At 42.8% G+C, this 19,032-nt stretch overlaps 1 protein-coding gene across 5 annotated transcripts in view; it reads left to right on the top strand.

Moving 5' to 3' along the window:
- Positions 1–19,032, top strand: part of srgap2 (SLIT-ROBO Rho GTPase activating protein 2) — a 53,988-nt gene that overhangs the window by 26,808 nt on the left and 8,148 nt on the right. For 2 of the 5 annotated variants that reach the window (XM_034870105.1, XM_034870107.1), the window contains exons 1-16: positions 3,689–3,866; positions 4,612–4,804; positions 9,668–9,830; positions 12,831–12,893; positions 14,062–14,277; positions 14,845–14,973; positions 15,296–15,517; positions 15,674–15,775; positions 15,891–16,088; positions 16,208–16,292; positions 16,719–16,746; positions 16,983–17,013; positions 17,778–17,838; positions 18,033–18,110; positions 18,228–18,362; positions 18,460–18,565. In XM_034870105.1, the coding sequence (XP_034725996.1) occupies positions 3,770–3,866; positions 4,612–4,804; positions 9,668–9,830; positions 12,831–12,893; positions 14,062–14,277; positions 14,845–14,973; positions 15,296–15,517; positions 15,674–15,775; positions 15,891–16,088; positions 16,208–16,292; positions 16,719–16,746; positions 16,983–17,013; positions 17,778–17,838; positions 18,033–18,110; positions 18,228–18,362; positions 18,460–18,565 (1,907 nt within the window). In that variant the 5' untranslated portion in view covers positions 3,689–3,769. Of the gene's footprint in view, positions 1–3,686; positions 3,867–4,611; positions 4,805–9,667; positions 9,831–12,830; positions 12,894–14,061; positions 14,278–14,844; positions 14,974–15,295; positions 15,518–15,673; positions 15,776–15,890; positions 16,089–16,207; positions 16,293–16,718; positions 16,747–16,982; positions 17,014–17,777; positions 17,839–18,032; positions 18,111–18,227; positions 18,363–18,459; positions 18,566–19,032 lie in introns of those variants that run through there. The other 3 variants (XM_034870108.1, XM_034870109.1, XM_034870110.1) reach the window with 2 other exon arrangements.

Here is a 19,032-nt window from a genome sequence, read left to right on the forward strand (position 1 = left end):
CCCCCCCCCCCCCCCCCACACACACACACACACACTCACACACACTTACTCACCAATTACACTGCTTTCTGTTCTTTCTCCTTTTCTTTCTGCTTCTTTCATTCTTACTGAGGACAATAGTATGAGCTCACAGTGGTACAACTCAAAATCATTACCGCCCCCCCTTCTGCTCCCCTCCTCTTCTCCAGCGCTCTGTACTGCAGTATCAGCCCCCGGAGCAACAAAGAACAGGGCTTACTCCATAAACATAGTGTGTACACACACACACACACACACACACACACACACACACACACACGAACAAAAGACCTCAACAATAGATAGATATCCTGGTTGGTTGTCTTGGATTTTCTCTAACTAGTTTAGTGCTAGGTTGAGTGTGTGTGTGTGTGTTCTTGTGTTCCCGCTGTGTTAACTGATTACCTGGCACAGGTTGTAGGCACTTCAATGGTGACAGAGAGACATGTGTTAAAAGGATTATCTCGGTTTATACATCTTGAGTTTCATATTTCTGGTTCTGTTGATTATGACTATTATTACTGGACCCACCAAAGTTGCTGTGATCAGGAAATCATTTTTTTAATACCATAGCACTGGTGTCGAGAAAAAGTTGGATCAGTAGATCCTTAATCTCTGCAGTTAACTTGGTAAGGGAAGTGTTGTATTTAGCGAGAGGTATCTTGGTAGAAACTGTACAAATAAGACTAAAGAGTCATCATTTTTTTTTCAAGATTATTTTTAGGGCATTTTTCAGCCTTTTATTTTTGACAAGACAGATGAAGACATGAAAGGGGAGAGAGAAGGGAAATGACGTGTGTGTGTGTGTGTGTGTGTGTGATAATAAAGGTGGACATATCAGGGGTGGGCCTTCCAAGAGCAGGCTGGAGAGCTGCCGTCAAAAGAGCTCAGAGTGACAGCTTGGACTCACAGTGTCACATCTGTGTGTGTGTGTGTGTGTGTGTGTGTGTGTGTGTGTATGTGTTGTGCCCATAGCCCTGGGTGTTTTCAGGTATAATTGATGCTACCAGCAGTGTGTGTGGCTCCTGTATCTAGGCCAGCTATGAACAGCATCCAGGTCCGCCATCACTTCTGTCAGTTTCGAACTACATAGCCTAAAGCTGGTGGTATGTTTGCTGCAAAAGCTAACTTCAGCTATAAAAGGTAATGTGTCTGGGAAAACACGACTTTCACCCTCCACATAGTGCTTGCCAAAGCTTTAACCTCACGGTTATAGTGAGAAAAATCACGGTTTTCAGTTTAATCGTGGTATTATTATTTTCTCGGGATCATATAATTTATTTAAATTATCGCAGAATTAATTAAAAATGTATTCAATGCTTTTAGCAGCACGTTATTTTTTGTCAAAAAAAAAACGTTCTGCAGACAGGATAACTATCTCCAATCAACTGTCCTTTAGAATAACCTAAATATGCCTATGCTTCAGACTTACTGAGCGCTGTCATCTCCTCCTCCCACCATGAGTCCAGTGCACTTTATAGGCTACGCAGTGCGCCTGTGCAGCAACTTCAGGAGACTCAGAAGAAGCTGGGAAGGACTAAACACACGCTTTCCACACCGTGGTAATCCACCGTGATAATAATAATCTAGATGAAAATTATCATTGTTATCGCCAAAATGTTTATCGTGGTTTACCGTTATACTTGTTATTGTTACATCTCTAGGCAGCATCTTGTTTTTTTAGTTTTTTTTTTGTAGTATTCATTACATATTTGAATTCAGCAACATGTCTGTCCGCTACAAAATTAGCAGCAGTCATTGACCACGATGGTAATGCCATTCTAGTGTGGTTATGCTGTCTCCATCTATCATCTCTCTCTCGGTTTTCATCTTCTTTTTTCTGGGTCGAAACAAACAAACTAATCATTAATTGATGATGAGCAGCGGCAGGTTAAATAAAATGGTTTGAGAGAGAGATAGATTTCTGCCATTTCATTGTTTCTACATAGAAAGCCATGCCACCAGTTTACTGTCATAGAGAAGTACAAAAAACAGAACATATTCCAAATTAAGAAGCTGGAATTAAAGCATTTATACATTTCTTTTCTTTTTTAATTACTGAAAATATTATCCAAATCCGATGAATCGATGTTTTTTAAATAGTTGCAGATTCATTTTATTAGTTGACAACAAATCAACTAAGCAATTAACGTTACTACAGCTGCAAAGATTAAACAATAGATGCATAGATTCTAAAACAATATATGGACCAGTCTTGTGCAGAGTGTAGACAGAGCCACACAGCCCTCCGTCCTACAGACGGAGGAGGAGGAAGGAAGGAAGGAAAGAAGGAAAAAAAAGAATACAGAGCATCAGTAATGTAGAATCCCTGAGCCCAAATATAAGACCTGCTCTCATCTGCCTGGAAAATGTGACTGGGCTGTCTGGAGGGGGTAGAGGCATCAGATTCCAGTTCACATCGTACGTTTTACTTGGCTCAGGGGATGATGACCATAACAGAGGGGTAAGGCCGAAAGACCCACATCGATATTCTTCTCTTTTGGGGGGCATTTTAGGCCTTTGTTTGATGAATAACTGAAGTCTTGAAAGAGGAATGAAAGGGGGATTGACATGCAGCAAAGGGTGGCAGGTTGGAATCGAACTCTCGAGGACTGAGCCTCTGTACATGAGGCACACATTCAACCAGGTGAGCTAACCTGGCGCCCCACATCGCTCTTTTGTGATGCCATCTTTCCTCTTTGCTTTGCAAAGCTCCGGGTCTCTCAGCTAACTTTCCTCTCTTGTTTAACGATAACTGTGTCTAGATGGAAAAGGACTTAGGGTTAGTTTTGGCGTGAGCCACACAGCCACATAGCGTGCAGCCAGAATCACTCTTATCATTATGTGACTTTAAGGGGCCTTTAGAGGGGTTTCGGTGCACAGTGCATGGCGTCCTTATTATAATAATACATTTTACCCCCATTGAACCTGCTTTCTAAACATTGGGTTTGCATAGTACTGATGTCACGTTTTCTCTCTCCGTATACCCCACCACCCTGCTGATTACCGTATACTTTCCTTTACCTTCTTAACGGCAGGATTGGTGATTGGTGGGCATTTGACCATATTTACCATATTACAGCAGGCACAGATGATGGGTCTTCTTAGCTCCTTTTTTAAAGTTATTTATTGCGGTCAAGTTGCCAAACCTGCCTTTGGGCTCCTTTATGGATGGGATCACTTGTTTTTTTTATACATGTTTGTGCATGTGGTGCATCTTGTTGTGTTGGGTCGGCTAATTACAAGGCCGCCTTCTCAAAGGTTTGTGTTGCAGCCTTGAGAAGCAGGATACAGACTCATTCCCTATCATTGACAGCGCTGCGCAATGAGGAAATTACACATAAACACACACACACACAGAGACCACAAAAACACACAGACCACGGGACAATAACATGTGTTGTCAAAGCAAATATTCACACTAGGTCATTAGCATAGACAAAGACTGTCTGTGTGGGTATTTATTTTTTCGTATGTGAGTGTTTGTGCCGTAGTGTCATAATGCTCTTATGTTCTTGCCCTTTTAATCTGTGAAAAATTACGGTGAGCGGACATAGCCACTGGCTAGTGGCACAATGTTTAGGTCTGTGTTTTTGAGAGGGGGGGGGCGTCACAGACACACTTAGATATCCCACTTCTCTTTGTGGTAATGAGAAACTGCACTCTCAGCTGTTAAACACAAAGGCAGCATTAACAGTTGCTGTCGGCCTGCCGGACGGACGGCTGACTGTCTGCATGTGATTGTGTGTGAATGAATTCGTGTGTATATGAGGAGGAGAGCCTATACCGTGCTGAAGCCAGGATGGACGCCAAAACCGTCCGCTTTCTCTACAGCCACCGTTGTAAAGGTAGGACAGCTGTGGTAAACTAGCCATAATACAACTGCACAGGCTGGCAATTGAAGGTGTGCGTGTGCGTGTTTACTCTTTTAAAGGTGCATGTGCAGCTAACTTGGCAATGGCAGGCAGCTATGAGAGCATAGCATTAATCTGTCAGCTGTCAGCACTGATCGAGCTTATCACCATCATAGTGTGTGTGTGTCCATTGGTGTGCACGTGCTGCTGCGGACGCTTTGTGTGTCCCAGTCTATAACTGCCATGGGCAGTTTTTGTGATTGAATATGGTTACTGAATGTGTCTGAGTGCACTCTATTAATTTGAGGCCAGACCTGAGAGCGTAGAGGAGGGAGAGGGGAAGGAGCTATGAGGGGAATGAAAAGCGGTAAGCTGGGATAAATGACTGCCCCTGGAGATCTGTGTGTGGAAGAGGAAAGCTGATCGCAAACACACAAATGCACACATGCATATAAATATGATGATGTATACACATGCATAGCTGTGTATATATCACTGGAGCTGGGCTTCATCCACAGCAGCTGTAAAGCGGAAACTGCTTTAGACTTCAGCAAATGTATGCAGATTACTCCCCAGGTTTATGGATAATTGCATGTAGTTTTTTTTTAGAGAGAAAAGAGGCCTTTTTAAAACCAACGTTCTGTGTATGCTCTCCGTTGTGACCTCAATGTGTTGTTAATCCCACCTGGATTGTGTTTAGCATGTTAAACTCATCGCTGTCTCTCTATCACCCTGTCAGAGGTCCGCGCCCAGCTGGTGGAGCAGCTCAAGTGTCTGGATCAGCAGTGTGAGCTGAGGGTGCAGCTGCTGCAGGACCTGCAGGACTTCTTCAGAAAGAAGGCAGAGATCGAGGTGGACTACAGCCGCAACCTTGAAAAGCTGGCCGAGAGATTCCTCACCAAGACCCGCAGCACCAAGGACCATCTTCTCAAGTATGGAACACACACACACACACACACACACACACACACACACACACACACACACAGCACTACCACACTCTGCAGCAGGTTGTCATGTTTCACTTGTTGTGTTCAAGTGCCTTAAACAGCTATCATTCTTTTTAAGATTCCGGTTAAAATGAAACTAATTTTAATATAAGCGTTCAAAAAGTGCAGAGCACTTTCAAGATGAGTGACTTCCTTCCTAAGAAAAGAGAAGTAGAGACGGGCTAAAAATGAAACACAAGGTTGACTAAGAGGGATGGTGAGGGAGGCCGTATTGGTTTTTGTTAGTCTGGAAAGTCTGGACTTGCATCACTCACTGCTTCTCAGTTTCATGTAATTCATCTAACAACTGATTATAGCTTGTATATTTAATTAGAATACTCACTTCAGTTATAACCAAGATTGTGTGTCTGTGTGTCTGTGTCTGTGTGTGTGTGTGTGTGGGGGGGGGCAGGTGGTGATTTTGTGCTCTGACTACTTTGCAGTCTCTAGCTGTGTGTGTAACCTTGTCCCAACCAAAGAAGGTTGATCTCTCTCTTCCTCACTTCTGTCTTTCTCTCTCTCTCCCTCTCTCTATATCTCTCTCCCCGACTACCTCATTTTCACATAAGATGCACAAATACACACCGCAGCTCATCAGCTTTAGCAGCTTGAAGTGTTCTTGTATAATTTCTCTGGCAGTTTTTGGCGGGAGGGAGCGGCTTGTTCCCCTGTGGGGAAGGATTCACAGAATTGCTAGCTAATCATAAATCGCACACACAAATTCAGTGGAGCTATATCACAAAGAAATTGAGGCAGAGGGTGCTTTACATTTAGCTATCCCTGCTTGCATCCTTGCTCCTCTGTCTTTTAGCCTGTGACTTGAACATTTAACCAAGATCCGCCATCATGGAGGATGTTTCATTAACTCAAATATTAGGGTGCATGATTCAGAAAATGTCACGATTCAGTATTGATTGTTAGGCTCACGATTCAATTCAAAATCGAGTTTTGATTCAAAAAATGATTCTCAATTTAAAAAGAATGATTCAGTATACTGTATGTACATGTAGTTACTTTTCCCATATGATAGTATAAACATTACATCATTACAAAATGAAAAATAAAAAAAAGAATACATTTTTGGGAAAAAGTACAGCTTAATTCCATTCATAAAAGTGAATCATTTTTATGCACACCCCTATTAAATGCAAAGGAGTATAGAGCAAGAAAACACAGGTGGAACATATGCAGAAGTGACATCAACACCCCTTCCATGAGAATCTCTTTAATGATTGATCACTGCTGCTGATCTGAAGTGGCTGTAGGGCTTTGTGATCATTACTGCAGTATCATTAATACACCATTACTGCAAAACTGTGTTTTTATTCAAAACAACCCATGGTGACACATGTAGCTGTACCTAGTGTGTTGTGATTTGTAGGAAAGCTGTGCAGTGATTGCTTACACTTGCTTACACGATTGAACAAAGATGACCCCTTCAGTAGAAACCATTCCTCATCCTTCCATTGTCTCAGCAGCAGTGCTGTGCAGCAGCAACAGCTCTTATCCATTTTAGTAAAGGTTGCTAAGACTTATAATTTTAGGTGTTTCTGTAGCCACTTGCAGTAGAGGAAGAACAAGCAGACTTTTTTTCTGCTTGTCTTATTTCTTTCTCCGGCTTCCTGTTAACCATGACCTCCTCTACATTCATCTTCCTCTTTTTCCCTGCACTGTTCTTGTTCCATATCCATGTTCTCTCACGTCAGGCACAGACTAACCGGGGATCGAAAGGATCGTTAAACGTTACCCAATGCCACCAATAAGACACACACACACACACATTTACAACACATGCACCCTCCAGCTCAGATCAATACTGAGACAGTTGCAGATTGTGTTTCTCCATGTTGCATATTGGGGGAGGAAAGGAGAGCAAAGGAGAAGGGAGGGTACAGAGAATAAAATATGTAGTTGAGCAGGTCAGCCACTACCGCTGCCTCAACAGGTCTGTTCACATCATAACCTGACAAGATGTCAAAAGGCAATAAAAAAAAATTCAATCTGAAACATGTATTACTCTTTCTGCTCTTTTCCCACTTTTGTTTTGCTTGTCTGTTCATCCACCATCTGTGCATTTAACTTCTCCCTGCATCTGCTGCTGCTGCGCAGTCTGGGTGCCATGCTGGAATGCCAGCTATTTTCTGTAAGTCTGTGTCTGTGTCTGTGTCTATGTTGTGTGGGTGTGGGTGCAGGCGTTGATGGTGCTCCAAGCTGGATGTGCGCCAGGCGTTGATGTGCTCAATATGTGGTTTGAGTGTGTGTGTTGATCCCGTGGAAACCCACTGGTATTCCTGCAATTTGGCAGATTGCATATAGGAGTGGTACGGGTTACATGGTTTAACTGTTTTGTGTGTGTGTGTGTGTGTGTGTGTGTGTGTGTGTGTGTGTGTGTGTGTGTGTGTGTGTGCCCTGAGGCTAACAGACTGATTGGTCACATGGAGAAGCCCACACAAGTTGCAAACTGATTCAAAGCCAATCATTATGCTAAATATTAGGCTAGCTTTACTGTTAATAAAGCTGCAGCTCCTTACACATGGCTACTGTGGCATATTATTTCACTGTGGGTTTTCACATCGTCGTTTGACCACACGTAGAATGGAAATAGGTGTTTTGCATCTGTTGTGTAAATCTGTTCAGTACTAACAGCACAGCATTTCCTTCAGTATAGTGCAGGAAGACAACATTTTTGAATTCCCCAGTCATATTTACTGCATATTACCCTAAACTAAACTTAGATCATGCTAGTTTTACCAACTCAAGTAAGCACAAGTGTTAAAAAGAGTAAACATTTCATATGATTATGGTAAGTTAGAGAGGGTCTTTGTTCTCTCTTTGTTTTATTAATTTACCTTTTCTTACTGAAAGAAAGTCTCACAAATTATTCATTTGATTCATAAACTACTTTGCTTGGCACTCTAAATCTAATGAAACGTTTCATCAACATTTTATTAATAAAATACTTGTGCTGTGTCAGGAATTTAAACCAAGATTCAATAACAACCAAAATCAGCATTTCAATAGGGCTTTATAAAATCTCATTGATACCCATCCCAATTTAATACTAATAATGTCAAACTATTACAGTAATTTGAATAACTTTTAAGTACAAATTTGAAGCAAACTAGAAATGGAAACCAAGTAATGCAACAATATAAAAAAGAAGTCTTTTTTTACTGCAATCCACGCACGCACGCACGCACGCACGCACACATACACACACACACACACACACACGCACACAGTCCCTTTTTTAATAAGGTTTTTATTATACATTGTGCCTGTATTTTGTGCAGCCAGGCCTGTTTCTTCATGCATCTTTGTGTCAGTTAAATTACAAGTGTATCTGCAGCCTGTCACCTCGTCAGCAGTTGGACCGAATCTTTAGTTCATTTATCAGTTCAATTTGTGTCAGTTGTACATACTGCCGGCAGCGATGCCCTGTTTAATGCTACGTGTTTTGATCCTGAATGTAAATGACCATTTAGCATTTTCCTTCAAAAGTGAGTCACTGGCAGCACCTGGCCTGCGGACTGACTCTGTTCCCAGCGTGCACTATGAGACCTTCGGCGGGCCGATGACATTTCAGTGTTTACCTTGTGATAGCTAAGGGTCACAGAGGGTATGGTGATATTTCACCCAATGCTGCAGTGTCCATTACCATGGTGATCACTGGTAGGCTGAGGGAGACATGTCACATAGAGACGGAGAGGCCGATTGCTTGAGCAAATAGAGAAAATGCGGCCCTGTTTTTGGTGAAGAAAAATGTTGTGCAACTGGTAAAGACAGACAGGGAAATACACTGACAGCAGAGAGAAGTTGGTGCAGAAAGTGATACAAACACATGTGTGTCCACATGACTGTTACTCAAGTTTAGTCTACATGGAGAGTTTCAGTATTTAGGCATCGTAAAACGCGTGCACATGGATCCCCCCCCCCTTGAAATCATTGTTATTACACTCAGTGTGTCATCTGACCAGTGACAGTCAGTAGCATATCACATCACTGTCTATGACTCATCTCATCAGGCCCTACTTTCTCACACACAAACACGCACACACACACACACACAAACACACACACACACACACACACACACACCTCCCCAGAGACACCACCCCCACTCTATACCTCTAGGTCAAAGACTTTCTCTGTCCGTCTGACATTGTGGATGCTTTGTTTGGATCACTGCTCTACTTTTCCTGACCCCCATCTGTGTGTGTGTGTGTGTGTGTGTGTGTGTGTGTGTGTAGGGTAAATGCCTTGCAGCTCTTTGCTGTCTCTATCCAGTTAAAACTGCTCTTAATGGCACAAAGACCTTCTTTTATCCACTTACACTCAATTGTAATCCATTTTACCCACTAAATCATCCATGGATCACCCATAACACATACTGTATACACACACACACACACACACACACACACACACACACACAGGATGTGTGCACATTAACAGTGTTGCATTTGTGTAATGGCTTCATAGGCACTTGAAGCAAAGACAATGAAACAGTACTGAGCTATTTAACTGTAAGTAAAATCATTAGTCTTTAAATCTCTCTCTTTCCATCTTTTGTTCTTGTCTTTCTCTGTGTGCGTACGTGTGCACAGGTATTTTAACCCAACATTTTGTCGGTATGCTTGTCTCACATTTACTGTACATGAAGTAGGATTGTGTGTGTGCACATCTATAAGCAGGATGAAAGTAGGGGAAATTAGAAGATGAAAGCAACTTAATTCTAGTCCTTTATCTTAAAAGATGCTTGGAGGTCCTTAAATACATTTTAAGAGTCTGTTTCTCTGTGCGCAGGAAGGAGCACAGCATTTTATCCCCAGTGAACTGCTGGAACCTGTTGCTGCTTCAGGTGAAGAGGGAGAGCCGTGACCACGCCACACTGTCTGACCTCTACCTCAACAACATCATCCCCCGCTTTGCACAGATCAGCGAGGATTCGGGACGCCTCTTTAAAAAGGTAACGCCCATCAAACACACACACAGCGAGACTCCATTTGACTGATCGGCTGAATCTGTGTCATGTGTATGTCCTCCCCATCCGTCTCTCTAGCATCTGTTTTCTGTCTGATTTATTGACTGACGGCAAGTTAGCTGCACCTCAGGCCAAGAGAGTATATGTTGTCTGTGTTTCATACAGTAGCTTTATTTATGTCTCCTCTGATCTCTGCCTTGCTAGCCTGAGAGAAACGACACGGGGATGGTGAGAAAGATAAGATGCGGAGGAAGTACAGAAAAAAAGAACTGAGGGAGTTGAACTAAAGAGAGAGGGGGGCAACATTAAAGGACAAGAGAGAACAGAGAGAGGGGATGAAGAGATTTTGCTGGAGTTTAGAGCTTATACCAAGGCTGAGTCCTCCGCTGAGAGACAGTCGTTCATCTCCAGGCTGGAACAAATACACAAGCTCAGAGCGTCACTGTATCACACTGAGATACAAGCAGGAATTCAGTTTGCATGTATATGTTGTAGTGCTAAGATCTTAAATCATCAATTTATGAGAGTATGTGTAAGTACACATACTCTTTATGGTTGGATTTATATGCATCCTTGTTTGTTCTGCAAGACTTTCAGAGTGGTGACATTTCTAAAGGTGAGGTCATTTTGGCTAATTGTTACCTCTTCAAAGGATGACTGCATAAAACCTCGAACTGGGTTTAGGTTCAAATATTAAGGGTTTTGGTGAGGATCAAAGGGAGAAGGGCTAAGGATAGGGTGTAAGAAAAGAATGTATTCAGTGAAACTACTGAATACAAGTACTTACAAGTATACTAAGATAAGTGTGTGTGTGGAAGGCAAAATGAAGCAGCGTGTTTCTGGAATGTCATGGCAGAGGCTACTGATTTCCAAGCCGATAGATTGTCTTTGAACTACACTTACAGTCTACACAATCACACACGCAAACCTCCACCCTTATCTGATAAACCAGTACAAAAAATACACTTTCTCTTCTGTTTTTCTCAGTCTTGGTTAAGTCATGGGCATTGATTTCTATTTTAATTTTGCTTGTTCTTTGGCACGAGGGTTGCTTCCATCATGTCTGGGTCACAAAAAGGCTGCACAGATCTACACAGAGAATCCTCGGATGACTAATTAAGTTGATAATTAGTTCATTTATAACATTTCCAGTCAGTGGCATGAGTACCAGTAGTGCCATGGCACTCGCATCACACACACGCACGAACACCACGACCCATATTAGTGAAATCATCACATTTATCTCAGCCAGTGTGGAAAGCAGTGCAGAATGATGCTGTTAGCACAGCGAGAGTGTTTGAGATCTCCAATGAGTCAAACTGTATTGATGAGTACATGCAGACTTCACGGGGGTAGTGAAGTGTGCTAGTTGCTAGTTCCTGTTGCGGTTCTTGCCGAACCTAACAAGACAACCAGAGACAAGATGAGAAGTCCAAAGGTCAAGATCCACAGTTGATAGACAGGAGGCCATGGATGGTTGCTTTTTGAATGGCTGTAGTCTGTCTAGTTGCCACCTAATATGAGCCTCCTACAGCACATTAAAGAGTGTGGGCGGGCGGCCTCAGTTATCCTGTTACCTCTTTCGTCTGCTGCGCTACTTTAAATCTCCTCCCTGTCTCTTTCTCCCTCGGTTCCTGGCCTTTTTGCTCTCTGGAATTCTCCCAAATAGTTTAATGATTATGACTTCTGTTTCCTTTTCTCTATAACCCTCCCACCTCTCTCCGTCAGCTTGTAAACATCTTCTTCCCCTTCCCTTTTCCTTAACAGTACACCACCTTTATTTTTTGAGACAACTTTCCCCCAACCACCCTTCACTTTCTTTACTGGCTTTTTTTCAACCCATCCCCCTTCTGTGCTCTCTTCCAGGAGAAGACAGATGCTCAACATAAGCTGGAGAAATCTGTTCATGCTTTCATTCTGCATTCCTTAACCATTTTTTCTATCTGCTCGTTTATTTCCCCCCCACGCTTGTCCCCTGATTTTCTTTTACATGTCTGCTTTCAGTCAAGTGTGTGTGTGTGTGTGTGTGTGTGTGTGTGTGTGTGTGTGTGTGTGTGTGTGTGTGTGTGAGAGAATCTGTGTGAACACATACAGTATGGTTTCTTTGTAGCGATGTTAGGCCTCTCTTTGCATCATTATTAAAACCCAGTCTGAAAGGTGTCCTTTTAAAAGTATAGGAGGCGCTGTGAATGCTTTGTGTGTTTGTGTATGTGCACTTGTGTATTTGTATGGCGTCTTCTGATCTGTGAGTGGGGGGGGATGTGAGATCATCAGACACCAGTGGCTCCCGGCAATTACGTCTGGAGAATGGTAGTGCCTGTGTTACTCCCTGTCCTCCCTTTTTTGTCTCTTTTTTAGCTTTAGCAAATTTGTCATGTTGCCCTCTGTTTCTGGCTGTGTTGACCTCTTGCAGTCTCTGCTTGCTTGTTTTTCCTCCTTGCCAACTTGTAAAGATCAGTATCTGCAGCTTTCTCCTTAAAGTCTGCATCCATCAAGTGCATTACTGCCTTGCTCATTAATCCGGACCAGCAACTCTTCCACTCCCATTTAGCCAGAAAATTTAGTCTTGATTGATGATGGGGTCACATGACGCGTAGGGCTGGGTGATAGTGAGAAAATCAGATATCACAATATTTTGACCAAATAATTTGATATCTATATTGCAAAGATATTGTAGGGTTGACAATAATTGCTTTCCCACAATGTTTACACAATGAAGTTTGTGATAAATAATAATCAGTAATGTGGATATAATGATTAAGCTAATGAAGGCAAACAATAGAACAGGTGGAACAGATGTTACAATAACCAAAATCGAAGACGATATTTTGTCACATATCACGATATCGATATAAAATCGATATATTGCCCAGCCCTAACTGAGCGGCATGGATGTCATTATTTGGGGGAGAGATGACCAGGTAGACAGACAGAAGTGATTGCGCTGAGCTGCATTAATCTTTCATCTTCTCTCCGTCCCTTCAGAGCAAAGAGGTTGGCGTACAGCTGCAAGAGGACCTGATGAAAGTTCTTAATGAGCTTTACACGGTAAGAGAAACCACTGATTGACATTGCAATCACAAATAGTGGATCCACTATTGTTGTGTTGTGATCCCTTGCATCTCATACAGCTCAGTGGGGAAAGTGATGCACATGTACGTATTGTTATGTGTTATGTATATATATATATATATATATATATATATATATATATATAGTGTTATGGCAAACAACTACTTTATTTAACATGGTACTTAAAAATTAAAAGTATACAGTATGTAACTTCAAGGAGTGGTTGTAGTAAAAATACAGTAACAATGTGAATACAAATATATAGTTATAACATAAGCTGACAACACAAAGCTTATTTTGTTGACACAAAACATGACGTCGAGATTATGTGGGCAGTTTTGCTGCAACTACAATTGAAAAAGGATTAAGGATTTTTAGCCACACTAGCTGCTTGGCTGTTGGGAAAGCTGTTGTTCAGTCTGTCCACCACTTTAGTCCAGACTGAAATCTCTCAGCCCTAGCATGGCTGCAGACTCTTGGTGATAGACGTTTTATAAAGAATGATGCTAAATACTTTACAATCATGCTTCTGTAAGACTGTGTGTGTGTGTGTGTGTGTGTGTGTGTGTGAGTGTGTTTGTGTGTGTGTGTGTGTGTGTGTGTTTGCTCGCACAGCAGCAAGAAATTGCAGAGCTGAAGCTCAGCTACGCTCTTAAAAGGAGGTTTTATGCTGTAATTATAGTATATAGTAAGAGATAGAAATAGATGTGGTTTGAGTGACATGCTCACATGTATACTCATAGAGAGACTAGTGTGTCTGTCTGCAGTGTTGTGGAAGGGTGAGAGCAGTATAATGAAGGCTCTGGTGGAGTTCACTGAATAAAGGCTGACACTACACACACACACACACACACACACTCATTTCATGTGTTTAACTCTTGATGTCAAACTCATACCACCATGTCCAAGCGCAGTAGTATTATACAGTAGAAGAGGCCGGTTGTGTGACTAATGCGCTGCAATATGTTGGAATGCCAGCTCCAAAGAAATCTGTCTGTATATTGTGTAGTATGTGTATTGAGCCTCAGTGCTCCACTCTCCTCTGTATGCTGACTGCTATAATCCCGCTATTGATCCAAAGCCAAAAACTGAAGTAAGAGACACAAACTGATGTTTGCCGGCAAATCTCAACCCTTGTTGCCAGGTGATGAAGACGTACCACATGTACAACACTGACAGCATCAATGCCGAGTCCAAGCTGAAGGATGCGGAGAAGCAGGAGGAGAAGCAGATGGGACGCTCCGGTCGACAAGACGACCGACAGACGCCACGGTCCCCTGACACCTTGACCAGCATCAAGACCGACGAGAAGCCCGTCCGACGCTCCAGTGTCAAGAAAATCGAGAAGATGAAGGAGAAGGTGAGCAGGGCCGGGGGAGGTGGGGAGTGGAGGGCAACAAGTAGAGGGAAGAATTCGGTTTCTAAGTCTCCTTCTGTTGTCACACTGACAAGTGTGTCTCATGAGTGATTCAAGAGTGCACCACTGGCTTATTGCTAACCTTGTCTACTACAGCTGGGACTTTTCACAGCAACATGGTTTTCCACTTCTTATTATCCATAATCAATACTGAGGAGTTTCACTCTAACGCCTCTTATCCCTCTCCATTCCCTCCCTCTCTCTACCCCTCATTGCAGTTATTCTTTTTTCTTTCTTGCCTCCTTTACAGTCTCTATCTCTCTCTCTTTCTCTCTCAATTCAATTCAATTTGCTTTATTAGCATGAATATTACAAAAACAATATTGCCAAAACATCCCGCAAAGTTAATACAAATTCAACAACAATACAAATAATCAAATCACAAAACCAAATAATACCAATAACAGTATACCAGTGGTAATAATCACAAGAATATCAGATAAAGCTATTCAGGTAATAATGCAAAAAGTGTAAATGTGTCTCTCTCGTTCTCTCTCTCTCTCTCATCAGAGACAAGCTAAGTACACAGAGAACAAGCTGAAGGCCATCAAGGCCAGGAATGAGTACCTGCTAGCTCTTGAGGCCACCAACAGCTGTGTCTTCAAATATTACATCCATGACCTCTCCGACATCATTGACGTGAGTATGAACACACCAGGTCACTCTGTGGGAGCGCCTCACAATTGTAGTCACAGTGTGTGTGTGTATCCTAGTGTCCCTGTGCTTTAGCCGGTGGTAGCCCCTCTGCCAGTCTTCTCACATTAGCTTTAGTGCTCATAATGAAGACAGTACACTGGTCCTCCTCTCTGCATGTTTTCTCCTCTTTGTCTCCTTGCTTCCCAACACTCCTCACATTCGAGTGATGCAAACAGTGTTTGCATGCCCCGTCATGTGTGTTTATGTATTTTGTTTGTGTGTGTGTGTGTGTGTGTGTGTGTGTGTGTGTGTGTGTGTGAGACAGTGCTGTGACCTAGGCTACCATGCTAGCCTGCAACGTGCCCTGAGGACCTACCTGTCTGCGGAACAGAATGTAGAGACGTCCAAACACTCCGGCCTGGAGACCCTAGAGGGGGCCGCAGAGAGTCTGGAGGCCAACGGGGACAAACAGAAGCTGATGGAGACCTACAACAACGTCTTCTGCCCCCCAGCTCGTTTTGACTTCCAGTCCCACATGGGAGACACGGTACAGTTCGAGTGCTCGAGTCATTATCATCAGGCTTGTCCACTGTGATAAATACCCGTTATTGAAGCCTACGTTTGCGCAATGGAAAGGTTGTTTTTGTGATCTTTAATTGTTAACTCTCTCACTTTCCACTGGGTTCTGTGTTTGGTGCTGTAGATGGGAGTGATGTGTGCACAGCAGCCGCTGGAAGTTGAGCTACTCCAGAGGTGTCAGCAGCTGCAGTCTCGCCTCTCCACCCTCAAGATTGAAAATGAAGAGGTCAGACATCTTTCTGTTTTCTCTAATATTATGAATTCATCTTTCACCCTTTGCAGCTGTCTGTAATCACAGCTTTTGCTTAATTCGTTTTCGTTTCTTCCTCACTGCCCATCAGGTGAAGAAAACGATGGAGGCCACTCTGTCCACCATCCAAGACATGGTGACGGTGGAGGACTACGACGTCTCTGAGTGCTTCCACCACAGCAACAGCATGGAGTCGGTCAAGTCCACTTTCAGCGAATCCTATCTCAGTAAACCCAGCCTGGCCAAACGACGGGCCAATCAGCAGGAGACGGAACAGTTTTACTTCACGGTTAGTGCTAGCTATGGTCACGGATGATTTGACAGGAGCATTAGTGCAGTTATAACTGAGCATAATCTGCACACATAGTGGCGCGAGTGTATGTGCAAGTGTGTTTTTGTGTATTGTAGAAGCTGAAGGAGTTTCTGGAAGGTAGGAACCTGATCACCAAGCTGGAGGCCAAGCACGACCTCATCGACAAGACCCTGGAAGAGAGTGAGTGGGACTGTCATAGTGTGCTTAGCTTGCATGCGTGCGTGTAATGGATTTTGGAAAAGACCTGGTGCCAAGAGACAGTATAGGGAGCAGATCAGAGAGAGTGGTTTCGTGGGACACATCAGGCCACATGCAAGTGAGCAGGGTGGATTTAGACTAGCTAATAATCACAAGCAGTGTAAGTAAGTTGAGGGCTAGGTGACAGTGACCATATGTGAATGCAACTGTGTGTGTGTGTGTGTCTGTCTGTGTGTGTGTGTGTGTGGGGGCCAAAACGTCTTTACATTTCGACAACCATACAGGAAAACCTCTCTCCCTGTAGCTTCGGTGAGAAGTTTGTTTCCCTGTTTTCTCATATGTCCTACTTCTACTATAACTGTCAATTGCTCTCTCCCCTCCCCCTCTTCCTGTTTCTTGCTCCTTTAGGTCAGAAGACTGATTGTTGCCTTTCCAGGTAGGTGTGGTGAAAGGAAGGAATATGCTTACACACTCGCATACACCATAGCAGTGTTTAAGCTTGATTTCTTGGCAGACAGGGGCATTATTTTCCCCTTCACTTTTATAGATAATTTCAACACACGTGCACATGTGTCTGTGTATACAAATAGAGCGTTGCCAGAGTTGAGTATAAATAGACTTTCTCTGGAGACATAATGACAGAGTGCGTTTTCTTTCTCTCCCTCTGTGTAGTGGACGGAGAAACTCGGCGGTACGGAAACAGGTAATTATCTGTCATAAGTGTGTGTGTGTGTGTGTGTGTGTGTGTGTGTGTGTGTGTGTGTGTGTGTGTGTGTGTGTGTATATCTGTGTATCTTTGTTTCTAAGTGGCTGTGAGGTTCTCAGTTAGAGCCGCTGTAGCTTTGTTTTTAACTCAAGACATGTTTTCTCATAGTATCATCTGCCTACAGGGTGTACGGGCACCGAGAGGTTGTCAGAACATTGGCTATTATCACATATCTTAGATTAATATAACCCAATACACAAATATATAAATGTATGTCTACAGTTGAATCTGGGCAGTCTGAAACATCGCATAAGGCATCAAAAGCGACTGCTTCGTTGGGGAATCTCATCTTTGTGGCTCCCCCTTGTGGGTAGCTTGTGTTTTGGACACCAGCTCTCACTTTACATACAAACCAATCAATTTCAAATGATAGTCAGTCGTTTTTTTAAAACATATTTCAACGACAGTTGGATTCATGTAACAATAGGCACATATATCATCCAAAATACCTTCCTCCGCCTTACCACCCAGAGATTTCTGGTAACCCCAAACAAACAAAGGGAAAAGGACAAAAGTGCAGTCTCCTAGCAACAGCTGGGTACTCCTCCCACCCTATCCCCCATTAACGTGGGGATTCATGTGCGTGTGCAGACATGTGTACGGATATCCTCCTGACAAGATGTGCGCTGTGTTTGATTTTCCACACCGGTCTCCTGTCTTGTGTTCCTCTATCCGGAGTAATTCCTCTCCCCTTATTTTAGGAGTCTGATGAGGCCATTCCTCTAATGGTCAAAAGCTGCATCCGCTTCATCAGTCGCCATGGTGAGTGAAATTCTCCAGTGAAATGATAGGTTTAGCATCAGTTTCTCCTGTGCACTGATTGGTGGCATGGTTAAGCAAGTGTGATTGTGATTAGTTCTAGATCAAATTAAACTGAATTTTACCAGAACTAAAAAATACCGACAATGCAAAAGAGCCTTGATTTAAACACCCAGTTTGTTTATGTGTGTGTTTAGGTCTGCAGCATGAGGGGATCTTTAGAGTGTCAGGCTCTCAGGTGGAAGTCAATGACATCAAGAATGCCTTTGAGAGAGGTAAGACTATTGTCTAGCAGGAAACCTGAGCATTTTGAACAAACTGGTTTTGTCCAGTGCTTCATTATCTTTCCTCTCCCACTCCCTTTTCTCTTTTGTGTTCGGGTCCGGGTATAGGAGAGGACCCCCTGGCAGGGGACCAGAATGACCATGACATGGACTCCATTGCTGGTGTCCTAAAGCTCTACTTTAGAGGATTGGACCACGCCCTCTTCCCTAAGGAAGTCTTCCATGACCTCATATCCTGTGTCTGTAAGTCTCTCATCCTTTTGTCTGTTTGTGTAAGTGTGTATTTAGGTGCATGATTGTGTGTGTAACCACTGGTTGTTGTGGCTCTGTTATTTTCCAGCGATGGAGAGCCTCCATGAGCGGGCAGTCCACATAAAGAAAGTTCTGCAATCTCTGCCGAGCAAAACCCTCATCATTATGAGATACCTGTTCGCCTTCCTCAACCAGTGAGTAGCATAACACACACGCACACAAACACACAAACACACACTCCTTTCATTTAGTCTTGCACTTCAAGACCAATGTTTCAACCACTGAGTTTCTGGTGAAATACGAGTGAACGTAAGTTCTTAAGGCACCTAAACATATCATAATGCAATTCTTTCATTTAAGCTATTGTAACAACCCCTTAGTCTAAGACGAAACAATGTTTCAAAATTACCCTTTGAAGTGCTAAAGATAATCTGTTTGCTTCCCTGTTTTCACATAAAAGTAAGGGAGTATATAACCGTACATTACTTATTACATTCATTTCACTTTTATTGTAACTGTACTATAAGTTTTTGAGTAATAATAATAAATACTGTATAACAGAAAAAGAAAAACACTACACTAGAAAAAAATGTGTGTTTTCATAGTTCATGCCACTTGAGAAAAAAATGGTCTTGAATGTTGAATCCAAGCCTGACATTGG

This window comes from Etheostoma cragini, chromosome 4 (genome assembly GCF_013103735.1).
Source record: "Etheostoma cragini isolate CJK2018 chromosome 4, CSU_Ecrag_1.0, whole genome shotgun sequence".
Taxonomy (NCBI): Eukaryota; Metazoa; Chordata; class Actinopteri; order Perciformes; family Percidae; genus Etheostoma; species Etheostoma cragini.